General features: G+C 37.7%; 1 protein-coding gene across 1 annotated transcript in view; it reads left to right on the top strand.

Annotated features, from left to right (window-relative positions):
* Patsas (palmitoyltransferase Patsas) overlaps positions 1 to 11878 on the top strand; it is a 48909-nt gene extending 37031 nt beyond the window's left edge. The window contains exons 9-10 of the mRNA XM_081758125.1: positions 5076 to 5241; positions 9843 to 11878. Coding sequence (XP_081614251.1) covers positions 5076 to 5241; positions 9843 to 10034 — 358 coding nt within the window. The 3' untranslated portion in view covers positions 10035 to 11878. The remainder of the gene's footprint in view (positions 1 to 5075; positions 5242 to 9842) is intronic.
* The last annotated feature ends 1368 nt before the right edge of the window (positions 11879 to 13246 follow it).

Genomic DNA, 13246 nt, shown 5'->3' with positions numbered 1-13246 from the left:
AGGGTATGGTGGCGGGAAAGAGAGGGAGGGGGCGAAGGAGACTACAATTAATGGATGATATTAAAACAGAAAGATCATACGCGAAGACGAAAAGGTTAGCGGAGGACCGTGGAGCATGGAAGCTTCTCAGCTGCGGCAAGTGACCTGCCAATAAAGGCAGAATACCTGTGATATACACATTACAAAATTTTCACATTTCAGGAATAAAGTTAGCAACCCCCCCCCCAAAAACAAAATCGTAAATACCCCACTGAGTCTATGAAATGGAAAACTCAACTAAAATTACACACAAATATAATTATTTTATCCTGTACGGTAGCGTTTGGTAAATTTATACGTATGTTTAAAGTATTAGACATATTCTACAAGCTATTATGGACCAGGCCCCATTTAAGGCGGGGATAGCTACCCTGCAGAACAAATCCTCTTGGTTATGTACTTTGCTTATCTTTTATTTGTTCCTTATCTATCCACTTTATGAGACTTTTTGAGAGTATATACCTAAGTTAAAAAGTTATCACTAATAGAAATTCATAATTCTACACAGAAACTTCTTACTTTGTGTTAAGGAAATCATTTTATAACATTAGCATTGTCAGATCCATTCAACGCTAAAACTAAACTCCCAGAGGCGAGCTTTTGCATCTGCCCAACAGTGCGTGCAATCTTCAGTAATAATAGCTTTGCTCCCTGAGCAGCGTAACCCGTAAACCTGTCTAGTGAACTGGTGAGGCTCAGACGGAAGGGACTCCGAGTGTTTCCAACCTACTATTTTGTTACCGAAATGTTGAAGTATTGACTTTATTTTATAAGAAACCAAAAATAAAGAATATATATGGTAGAAGACAGGATAGGCCCGGCCTCAGAACCTCATGGTACGCTTCGCCACTGAACTTGAGGTGGATGATGAGCCGAAAAATTCATGCTTTGCACGATTGTGCGTAACGTAAAGAACATTTGGTATTTATAAGTGATTTTGTTAATAAGTAAGGACTGAATGTTTGGGCACTAAAAGTATATAAAATAGGCACTAAAATCTAAATCGAAATACAAAAATAAATATTCAGTGACACACGAAAGCTGTAATTAAGTGTTGAATTGTGTATGAACAATCCTGAAGCTTGTCTGAGGTTGTTTGCAAAGGACGTATAATATTTTGAAGAAGGATGCATTAGATTCTTCCCATGTATGAGGTTCATTCCGAAAGTCCTAATGGACTGTAAGCTGAAAGACGAAAATAACAAGAAAATTATTTTATTACTATGGAGTTATTGATACATAACTTACTTTTCAACATACGTACCATCCTTGTTGAGGCAATTTTCGTAACGCAGGACCAACTTTTGTATGTCTGTGTCAAAGAACTCTGTCGCAAGGGCTGGAACCATGATTTTTTTCAACTGTCTGCTTCTCAGCTACTATGGAAACGTTGTCAAGTCAGAATTTGCTTCATCTGGGAATTGCTAGGCGCGAAGCGAAGTTACGTAGCACTCACAAGTTTCGTCCCTGGTGACGACGCGATTGAGGAATAGGTCACTTTCCTGGTGGTAACATAGCAAAAAGGTTAAAGTGAATGCTAGGGATTTTACTTTTTATGCTTATCAAATTGTTAGAAATTAGTTCTACAAAATTCGGAGAACGAGAGGGATTTTTACATGTACAAAAATCTGTTTGTGAATTTGCGTAGATGCATATTGTGTGAATGGTGTCTTGACATATCTTCAGAATTTTGTATACCTTTTAATTAACTTTAGACAAAGTTAGGCCTACAATACGTGGGTTAAATACAAATCGCTCAAGTTCGTTGCTTTTAAATTAGTGTTCCAGTAACGGTGTAAAGCAAATTACTAATGATTCGAAATTTTAAGATTTCTCCTCAGCTTTTCATGAATGTATGTTAATTACAAGTGTCTTTAGTTCACCAAAACCCCTTTATATATTTACCCTGTCCGTAGCCTATTATCCTGTCTTTGTAATTTTAAGTATTTTGATTGAGTAAAACTTCTTTGTATATTTATCCTGTCTGTCTGTAGCCTATTAGCCTGTCTTTGTAATTTTAACAAAACTTGTTTATATATTTACCCTGTCTGTCCGTAGCCTATTAGCCTGTCTTTGCAATTTTAAGGAGTTTGATTGAGTAAAACTTCTTTGTATATTTGCCTTGTCCGTGTATCCATCCATCCATCCTTCCGTCCGGAAGACAAACTATTTTATGAACTACTTGATTAATCTCCACTAAATGTGGGCAGGATGTAGGTCAAAATTTAAGAATCGAGTTTGTTGATGGAGATGATATCCAAACTGGAGATGGTAGAAAGATTTTTATGTTGATCACTATAGAGCAAAAATGATGATAGTTATCGAGTAGCTGTTTTCTGCAATCGATAAGACGTACAAAGTATATATTTTACCTCCATTCTTAACTCTCTATTGAAACCGGAAGTTGTAGAAATCAACCATTTCCGATTTTTATATTGATTACTATAGAACATAAACTGTAATAGATAGCGAGAAGCTGTTTTCTGCAATCGATTAAGCATCCCAAGATTAGATTTCTTCTCCATTCTTAACTCCCTGTTAAAACCGGAAGTAGTAGAACTACCACTTTCGGTTACAATATTAATTGAGGAAATATCACCAAATACAAAATAAACCCCTGTACGCGTGATACTGATATTATTATTATTATTATTATTATTATTATTATTATTATTATTATTATTATTATTATTATTATTATTATTATTATTATTATTACTATCTTACGGAATAGTTCTTATAAAGCAATTATGATTGGGAAAAAAAACTATACGTCTTAAAAATCGTGATCCTTACTATTCATTGAATAATTTTATATTGTTTTTAGTCTTAATCTAGCAATAGTTGTTGTTCAAAGCATATATATACACGGGCAGGGTGTTCATAAATGTTTACCCTGATAACAAAACAATGTAACTCTTAATTGAATACAGTAAATGGAACATGCGTTATACCACATATGCTTCTACTCATTAAGTTTTGAACCATACACAAACATTTAATACAGTTAATACACTTCCAGCATTTAAACCACTTCAACATGTGCACCCCTGGTAACATGCAAAATATCAAGCCGGTTCAATCTCTTGCCATGCATTCTGCGACATGTAATTGTGTAATTGTGTCAGTGGCATCTCTGATGCGTTGTTGCAAGGTCAGAATATCAGGAACGGCTGTTTTGTACACAATATCTTCCACATACCCCAAAAGAAAGAAATCTAAGGAGTTAATGTTAGGTGATCTCGGGGGCCATGGAATTGGGCCATCTCTGCCAAACCACCGGTTGGGAAAGGTTTCATTAAGAAAATTGCGGACTTCAGGAGCCCAATGTGGGGGAGCGCCGTCTTGCTGAAAGGTGAGTGTCTTGCATATCCTGTAGCTGGGAACGGCATAATTCACCATGTCTAGGTAAACATATCCAGTTACATTGCTTTCAAGGAAGAAAAATGGGCCAGTCACTCGAGGGGAAGCCATTTTTTACGATGTAGCTCACACAGCGCTTCTTGTGGCCGAAAGTGTTGAATGCATCTGACAGAAACTCCATGGGTTCCTAATAGACTTGTGATAAAAAAAAAAAAAAAAAACAACAACGATATAAATGTAATTGTTATATAATCCTGAAATCAGGATAAACATTTATGGACACGGTATATATTTATAATAGGATAGTTCGTTAAGCTGATGTTTTATATCATATTCATGTACATGTACAGATGGTAATCAGAAAAATGGAAACACCTGAACGAAATTGCAACTTACCAGATTAATATGGTGTCGGGCCACCTTTCGCCTTCAGAACAGCCTTGATGCGTCGTGGGATGGAGGCATAGAGGTCGTGAATGGTAGCAAGTGGAATTTTACACCATTCCTCGTGCAGGGCATCGGCCAGTTCTGTGAGAGAGGATGGAGGTGGAAATCGTTGCCGGAGTCGTGTTTCCAAGACGGACCACAGATGTTCAATTATGTTGAGATCTGGGGATTGGGCGGGCCAGGGGAGGTGTTGAACTTCATCCCGATGTTCCTCAAATCACTCTGCAACAACGCCAGCTGTGTGAATGGGTGCATTATCATCCTGGAAGATGGCGTCATTGTCCGGGAACAACATCCGGATCATAGGATGCAAGTGGTCTCCTAAAATTGCGACATAATCGTTAGCAGTGATTCGTCCGCTAAGTGTGACCACAGGACCCAATGAAAACCATGATATGGCGGCCACAGCATCACCGAGCCGCCGCCATGTTTCACAGTTGGACGGAGACACTGCAGATCATAAGCTTCTTTGGGCGTTCTCCACACATAAACACGGCCCGTTTTTGGGAATAGGGTGCAGGATGACTCATCCGACCATATCACACGTTTCCAGTCCGCAACGGTCCAAGTTGCATGGTCGCGGCACAATTTGCGGCGTGCGAAAGCGTTATGGTCCCTGATGAGCGGTTTGGCCCGTGCAACAAGACCCCGTAAGTTCATGTAATGTAATTCGCGGCGGACTGTGATTGTCGAAACAGGGTGGGGGAGGTGTTGATTGAGTTCCTCCGTCACTTGCTCCCCAGTGGCACGACGGTTCTGCGTGACTATGCGCTTTAATACCCGGCGTGACCTGTCACTCATGATTTTCTTCCGCCCACTGTTCCGCTTCCCCGATGCGGTTTTCCCGTGTGTTGTGTAGGCCATCATCACCTTCGACACTGTCTCACACGACACACCTAACACAGTAGCCACTGCCGTCACAGTCACTCCACATAACCACGCACCAACAATTTGCCTTCTTTGAAAATCTGAGAGGTCTCCCATTTTACACTACCTCCGTCTGTTGCAGCCGCTGGACACTGCTGTTCCACTGCGCCTGACATAGTATGGAGACCAACCTAACACACCACCACCAGCGGTCCTGCGCTGCGGGCGCCACGACACCACTGTCAACCCATACATCTGACGTATTGCCAACTATAGTTGTTTCCATTTTTCTGATCACCATCTGTATATCGTACTAACAAGAAAAAAATATATATAAATGCTTTCTTTTTTAATTACAGAGTTTGGTTTTTCCTGTTTGTTTTATGCGTGGCAGTGAACTGTACTCTGACAATTTACTTCGCCTGTTACTGCATCTCCATAGATGGATGGGAAATTTTATACGTGTTAGGGTTGTTAGAAGCGTTAGTGTTCTGTGCCCTAGGTTGGATTCTTACACTGACCTCGGTAAGTTAAATTTCTTCTACTTCAGTTATTAATGATGCTACATAGAATAGAAATTATATAGAAATTACCTATAGCATATTGCACATGAGACCTGTATGAATCAATAGATAACAGCGAGTTAAATAAAATGATTTGCTTTACAGTACACTTTCGCGCGTGGTTTGAGAAAATCGATAAATACAAATTTTCATAGCGCCCAAAAGTGTGTGGACATGGTGAATTTTTGATTCTGAATAATGCAGCTTATAGCAAGCATTAGTAGCTATATACGAGGTGCATCCAGAGAGTAACTTTCCCACGCGTCCCATAGCTAGGAAATCGTATGCTGAGCGAGGAAACTGTGTACACGTGAGAGAGTAAGGTCCTAGCATACCGCATGCGCCAGCAGAACATGCTAGTGTTCTCAGTAGCGGCGTGGCAGTGGTTGAAGATGGACGTTCCTTTTCAGCTCCCACCGCGTGTGAAGTACAAGCAAGGATAGTTTTTGAATGCCCATACAGGACTTAGCGCCGATTAAAATCCATTGGTGGCTGTAGCGTTGCAAACATATCAATGCTGACCCAATGCGTCTTGCTTTGTTCTGGGGTCAGTTGCTTCGGCATCCACTTGGCACACAACTTCTTGAACAGCAGGTGCTCCGTGACAATGGTGTGCAATAAGAAGCGGGGAAATTGCGGGAACTGACCGCTGAGTTCCGTTATTGTGAAGCGACCATTTCGCATTCCCGAGAAAGGTGCATAAGGTCATCTGTGATGACGGTTGGCCTCCCATTGCGCTCCTCATCATGCACATTTTGGTGCCCTGCTGCGAATTGTCTACACCAGCAACGCACCATCTGCTTGCACATGACGTTAGGTCCATAGACCTGGCACAACTGACGATGGATTTCAATTGGTGCTATGCCCTGTGCATTCAGAAACTTTATCACTGCTTGTACTTCACGCGGTGGGAGCTGGAATAGGAACGTCCATCTTCAATCACTGTTACGACACCACTGAGAGCGCTAGGGAAGAAGTACCGCTGGTGCATGCGTCATGCTAGGACCTTACTCTCTCACGTGTACGCAGTAGCTTTGCGCACCATAAGGTTTTATAGCTGTGGGACGCGTGGGAAAATTACTTTCTGAATGCACCTCGTAAATGTCGTTAGTTACCAATATCTAATTAATACAGAACTTAAACTGTAAACGTTATTGATAATTTTCACCTATATCTCTTTGGTCATAATGAAAAGCTTGATCAGGATATACTCCAGTAATGAAAATGAAATCTTTCAGTTTAACGTCCCACCATTATGTTCATTAGGCTAAGGGAGACGATGATAAAAGGCAAATGAATGATGGTAAAAGAATTGGTGGAATAAGAATGTGGAAGGAAACGAGAGTACCCCGAAAAATACCACGGACACGATGTTGTCTACCACAAACTTACTTAGCCGAGAATCGAGCCAGGGACCCTACGCACCAGAGGTAAGCGCTCTGCCACTGAGCTACCATACCCTCTTCTTTATGAGTAGTGTGTTATCGTACATAATGAAGTTACAAAAAAAATTGTTTTTCTCGATTTTTTTTTTTTTTTTTGAACACTACATATGAGAATTTACTCCTATATTATTATTTTGTTCAGATCCGTGGGATGAATCTATTATATGGGGAGTTCAGAGCACAAAGGATTCAAATCCAATTATTACCAAAGCTTTGAGAAAAAGAAGCAAAAAGTTTCTGTGCTTCATTTAGCTTTGCGTATTACCCTGAAAAATATAGCATAGGAGATAACGTGGGGTCCTTTTGAGATAAGTAATTATTGGTGTTTCGTACAGAAATTTTATACAGATACATTTCGAAACAATACTTTATTGCATCACACTCCAACTCACTGTCGAGAGGTGCCGGGTTCGATTTCCAGTGGAGACACTCGGTCGAAAAAGTGTAAAAAGCTTTTTCAGGCCAGCTATCCTAAACGAGTTTTTTTCTGAGTTTTCCTCATTGATACCAGGCAAATGCCGGGGTGGTACCTAACTTATGGGTCCCAGGCTGCTTCCTTCCTTCCCCAGTCCTTTCTTCCTTCCCTTTTCCCGGATAGTGTGCTCGCCGAGGGACATCATCGCTCATACGTGACGGGCGAAATGGCCATAGATGCTGAAAGTCCAGAAATGTAAATCCTAAATCCTAATCCCAACTCTCACTATCAGCTTCAATACCACTGACATCATCGTCATCCGAAATAGAAAATAAATACTTGATTACCTCGTCACTTGATTACAGGCTCAACAACAATCCAGAATAGTCAAGTCATTTCTTAGGGTTGTTGCTTGAAGCAACGGACTTTAGCACATTTGAAACTAGCCACTTTATTATTTCCAAGCTGTTGGAAAACATAAGCAGGTTTCACGATATCTATTGGTTCAAACTGTAACCTGAGAAAGAAAGAGACTAGGTCATAAACAATGTAGCGTGATATAAGAAAACTTTCTTCTTACTACACCCAACTTACTTTATTCAGTCAATAATGTCGTCATTTTCGGGAGCAATATATTAGTAATTTCTGCCATCCATTGAGCATTATAAACTTCTAATCTTGCTCGTTTGGTAAGAAGAAACTAATAAAAATTATTATTATTATTATTACATGGGTTGTACCTTGGGATTCGCTTACGACCCCAGTGGTAAACAGTCATTTTTTATATAACAGCAAAACAACAGCAATCAACATTTTGTTCAATATATTAAACATACACTGGGGAGAAAATACAACAACAGACTTCTAGATAGTCTCGTTCATTTAAGAGATATACATAAATATCTCTGCGGTCACCCGAAGGTAGTACATAAGGGTTAAATACATGGAAAAGCGAAGACTGTTTTTTCACATTATAAAAGTTATTTTTAATATCAGGACATAAATGTTTTAAGCACTGACAGGAAGACTTACGGAAGTGTAACTCATAGATTTGAATGAAACTTTGCATACTTGTAGATCATGGAAAAATAACCGACACGGATTTTTTTTTTTTTTTTTTTTTTTTTTTAAATTTCGGCAATAGTCCAGGTTTAAGGGTAGAAACCATCCTTTGAACGTTAGGTGTGGTCTCAAAGCATAAACAGAAAAGTCGTTTAATGTAGAAGAAAACGTACTGCCAGGGGGGGAGGGGGTGTAGGACAGCTGATTCAGAATCTGACGTCAAAATTACAAAGTACAAAATGGCGGATCCAATATCGCGATTGCAATTACAAAAAAACTTCTGGTTTTAAATGCTCTGCAGTTAGCCAAGAACAAGTATTAGTTGGCAGGGGTTACTGGAAGAAGGTTGCAGACCGATTTGAAACCGCTTTTTGTATTTATTTTAACGGGATGCTTGATTAAAGTGAGTCTCTGGGCCTCTTACTATTCGAGGTGCTTATTTATAATGAGTATCCTCGTCTCTCACTATTCGTGGTGCTTCTTTCAAGTTAATTCTCTCGCCTCTATTTAGGGTGCCGCGAGATTGCGCAACACGGTGCTTGCTTACCTTTTAATTGTATCCATCGTGAAACTCTTAGGCCGCAATCACTATATGAACTAGTGTTGGCCATGAAGCGACGAAAATTCCTTCATTACAATAAGCAACCAATGGATGGTTAAACTTAATCTGTCGTTATATAGTCGAGTCGAAATTGTGATCCTACTTTCAGCCTCCCTATTCCATTCAACAATCCATATTAACGCTAAAGAAAGTGAAGACGAAAATTTTGAGCATCGGAGTTAAAGTATGAATAAATTGTATTTTCAAACTTAAACCTACTTTCCCAATTTAGCGCCTATTGCATTCTTCAAGGTTTAACACGGGATCCAAATATACTATAAAAGACTATAAATAAGCAACCCTACTAGTGAGAAGCGAGGGGATTGACTTGCAAGAAACACTCCAAATAGCGAAAGGTGAGTCCCCTCACTTGAAATAAGCACCGCGAATAGTAAGAGGTGCAAAGACTCACTTTAATCAAGCGTCCCGTTAAAATAAATACATAAAGCGGTTTCAAATCGGTCTGTAACCTTCTTGCAGTAACCTCTGCCAACTATAATTGTTCTTGCTAACTGTAGAGCATTTCAAACCAGAAGATATTTTGTAATTATATTAACCATATTAGATCCACCATTTCGAATTTGGTAATTTTGACATCAGATTCTGAATCAGCTGTCCCCTCCCCTTCCCCTGGCAGTATATTTTCTTCTACATTAAATAATTGTTTTCTATGTATGCTTGGAGACCACTCCTAACGTTAAAAGGGTGGTTTCTACCCATAAACCTGCACTATTACCGAAATAAAAAAAAAAAAAGTACATGTTGACTATTTTTTCGATATTCTACAAGTATGCAAAGTTTCATTCAAATCGGTGAGTTACACTTCTGTAAGGCTCTTTGTGAAATTAGCTGCTCTTAGAGATCTTAAAAATGAAGTCTGTCCAAAATGACCAAAATTAGACTTGAATCCTTTGTGCATTCAGCGCCCCGTATGATCTTATATTTTTACGGTTTTTTTTTTTTTTTAAATTGTAAGTTAATACTATTGTAGACTTTTTAAATTGGTACGCGTAATTAATAAATTTATTTGCTTTTAACAGCTTCTCCACGCTGCTATGAACCTTACCACCAACGAAATGTTCAACTACAGGAGATACCCTTATCTACGGGACAAGAGAGGCCGCTACCACAACCCATTTTCCCGGGGACCAATTCTCAACCTGCTGGAGTTTTTCCTCTGCTCTGCACCTTTGAACAAAGAGGAGGATTTTCTTGAAGAAGACGCCATCTGATTAAAGTAGATACGGCATGCCTACGGGCATGCAGGGCCTTAATAAAATTAACGGAACATATGGCTTTGTAATGATAAGAATCATAATAATTAATCTTAAAGCGAAATACTATTTCTCACCTGCAGCGATTTGTTTAATTGCTACTTTGATAATAATGTAAAACAAAACATGCAAATTAATGAGAAAAATAATTATAATATGTATGCGAAGCTACAAAGCGTCAGAAAGGTCGAAATTTTTATGACTTTCACCGAATTTTGCATTTTCAATGATTGTGCAGTAATTACGCTTATTGCAAGCAAAAAGATACTAAATATTTACGTTGCTGAGGTGAAAGAGAAAAAATAACGATATAACTTTTAAATATCGTTGAATATTGATTATTAGATAATATGACCAGTGTTAGAAGCTATTAGCTGCTAGTTGCTGTATTGTATCCAACGTTAATACGAGCTTTACTGAATATTACGCTTGATTTTTTTTCTTTCTATTTTGTCTGTCCATTGATGTTCTCGGGATAAAACCCAAAAAAAGTGAGTGGGTGTTTCCAAATGCACCTTTTATACATATATTATGGATTCTGTATGTGTACATCCTACATCATTTATCACTAGTAAATAGTATGGTATTGCGTAGTTGTCTTGTAACCAACAAATGGACAGGTTGTGGTAAGAAAAAAGAAAAGGTATTTCCATTTTTATTTTCTCAACTTTTTTTTAAAAGATATATTATTAGTTAGTTGTCAAATATAGATAGTATTCCTTAAACATGCATTCCAAAAGAAGTACATTTTAACACTTCGGGTGCTGGGCTCTGAAGTGCAGGCTTTCGCAAGAATGCTAGACTTTTTTTTGCAGCCTTTTAAAAAATTATATCTCAAAATTCATAAAAGCTAGAATAATACAACGTGTACCGTTTAAAAGTTTAGAGCTTGTTCTGTAATCTTAAATATTCCGTATTTCAACCACAAAATCATTACAAACCACAAATAACATTTACACGTAGTGCAAAGAAAATGGATGCGAATATGAGAATTATTATCTTAAGGTTACTTACTTGACGTATCTGATATTTCTGTTGCTGCATAGTCTGGATCATTCTCACAATCGTCGAATAACTCTCCTTCAAAAAAAACTCACCATCATTGTCATTCAATTCCGCTTCTAAACTGAAGCATATGAAATCGTTCGACACAGGCCCTTTCCTCACCATTTTGACAGTCAAACAATAAGCACATGGTTTTTGAACCCTGGCGGTAACAACATGTTAATTAGGATCTTTACGCCATCTATTGATGAAATTCCAAACTACGAAGTCCAAGAGATATTTTAAAACTGCTAACTCCGTATAATATAAAGGAGCAAAACTATTGAAATACATTTTGAATCACATCACCTATAAATACGGGACCCACAGTCTACAAAAGATCAGCTATTCCGTAAAAATACGGAATTAGCACTCAGTGTTAAAATGTTTTCTGCCAATAGGGGAAGTAAACCTTTTCTGTATATAGCTACTTTCCCATTTCTGATAAATAATAGTGGCTATCAATGTGATCTGCTTGAAGAGCTGTGTTGTAAATAAATTCAAAAAGTACTTACCGTGATCTTGTGTATCCTATTGCAGATTCGTTCAGAAAATCATTATTAGTTGAATTTTCGCTGACCGCAGCATAACTAGGAAAACTTATACTTACAATGAGTGCTCGCAAAATCCCGGAGGAATGGAAATACCGAGTTTGACGCTTAAATTTTTTAATGACAAGTTTTACAACTTTTACCTTGCAGTAATTCTGATTTTTATGTGCTTAACTGGATTAAAAGTGAATTTATATATATATATATATATATATATATATATATATATATATATATATATATATATATATATATATATATATATATATATATATATATATATATATATATATATATATATATATAGATAGATAGATAGATAGATCTTAGAAAGTTCAATGTTTCTAATTTTCCTTGAACCTTAACATGAATGGCCCATCATTAAAGGATTTTAATCCGTGGAGAAAAGTAGACAGTTTGTTTTTCAGTGCTAAAATTAGGGACACGTATTATACATGGATATAAAACAGACACTACTGCTGTGTAAAACTTTGCCGATTATATTAGCTTCAATTGCTGTTACCTTTGAGGGATAATCTGTAGATTAGGGAAGCTCGATCATTTTACTTATAATGATCCTTTAAGAGGCCTAATCTTGACGAAATTAAAATACCGCTAATTTTACAGTAATTAAGTGATACATTCAATTAGATAAAAGATAATCGAAAAGTGGAACAAGAGCTCACTAGAAAATATTATTTTACATGAGATACTGTTATCACGATTCACTTGTCTACTTTCGATTTCCAGCCATTTAGAAAAGTCGACAGTTATTTTCGCGTTTCTAAATGGCTGCAAACAGAAAGCTACTAGGTGACTCATGATAACAGTATCCCATGCAAAATAATAATGTCTAGGGCGCTCTTGTTCCACATATTGATTATCTTTTATCTATTTCAAGATAACACATAATGACTGTAAAATTGACGGTATTTTAATTTCATAGTGATTAGGCCTCATAAGTGAATCTGTAACAGGACCGAGAAGAGCAACGGGAGTAGTTTTTGGATTTTATTTTCAAATCAGCTTATTGTAGTTTACAAGCACGAAAGTACAATATTTGGATTAATATCTGAGAAACTTAATCCTTTCTTTTCCCCCCACTTTGTCACAATTTTTCAGTCTAGCCTGTAGATTTTCGTATCATCATATCCAGTAAAAAGGGAAAGGTACAGTGTCACATAAAACCGGTACACTTCACGCACGAAATTCATCTAACACTTTAACAGCAACAATGAACTTACTAACAATGAATAGATAGTAGTAACGTTAAACAGTTACCTGTTTATAAGAGATGCTGGAAGTGGTTACCATGGGCATCCAGCCATCGCTAACCTCGTTTGATGACGTTTCCAGCAACACGCTATAATTCTGCAGGCGTGATATTAATTTCTCTAGTAATGTTCCGTTAAAAATCGCCTATTGTGTGAGGATTGTCAGCGTACATTTTGCTTTTCAGTGTACCCCATAAATAAAAATCACACGATGTTAAGACCGGGAACAAATGTTCCTTGTTATCACAAGCACTGATTTAACACATAATACATTACAACACAAGCTTCTCATAACGACTGA

This window comes from Thermobia domestica, chromosome 5, assembly GCF_964235325.1.
Source record: "Thermobia domestica chromosome 5, izTheDome1.hap1.1, whole genome shotgun sequence".
Lineage (NCBI taxonomy): Eukaryota > Metazoa > Arthropoda > Insecta > Zygentoma > Lepismatidae > Thermobia > Thermobia domestica.
Note: the sequence above shows the minus strand (reverse complement) of the source record. Positions and strands in the feature narration are given on the sequence as shown.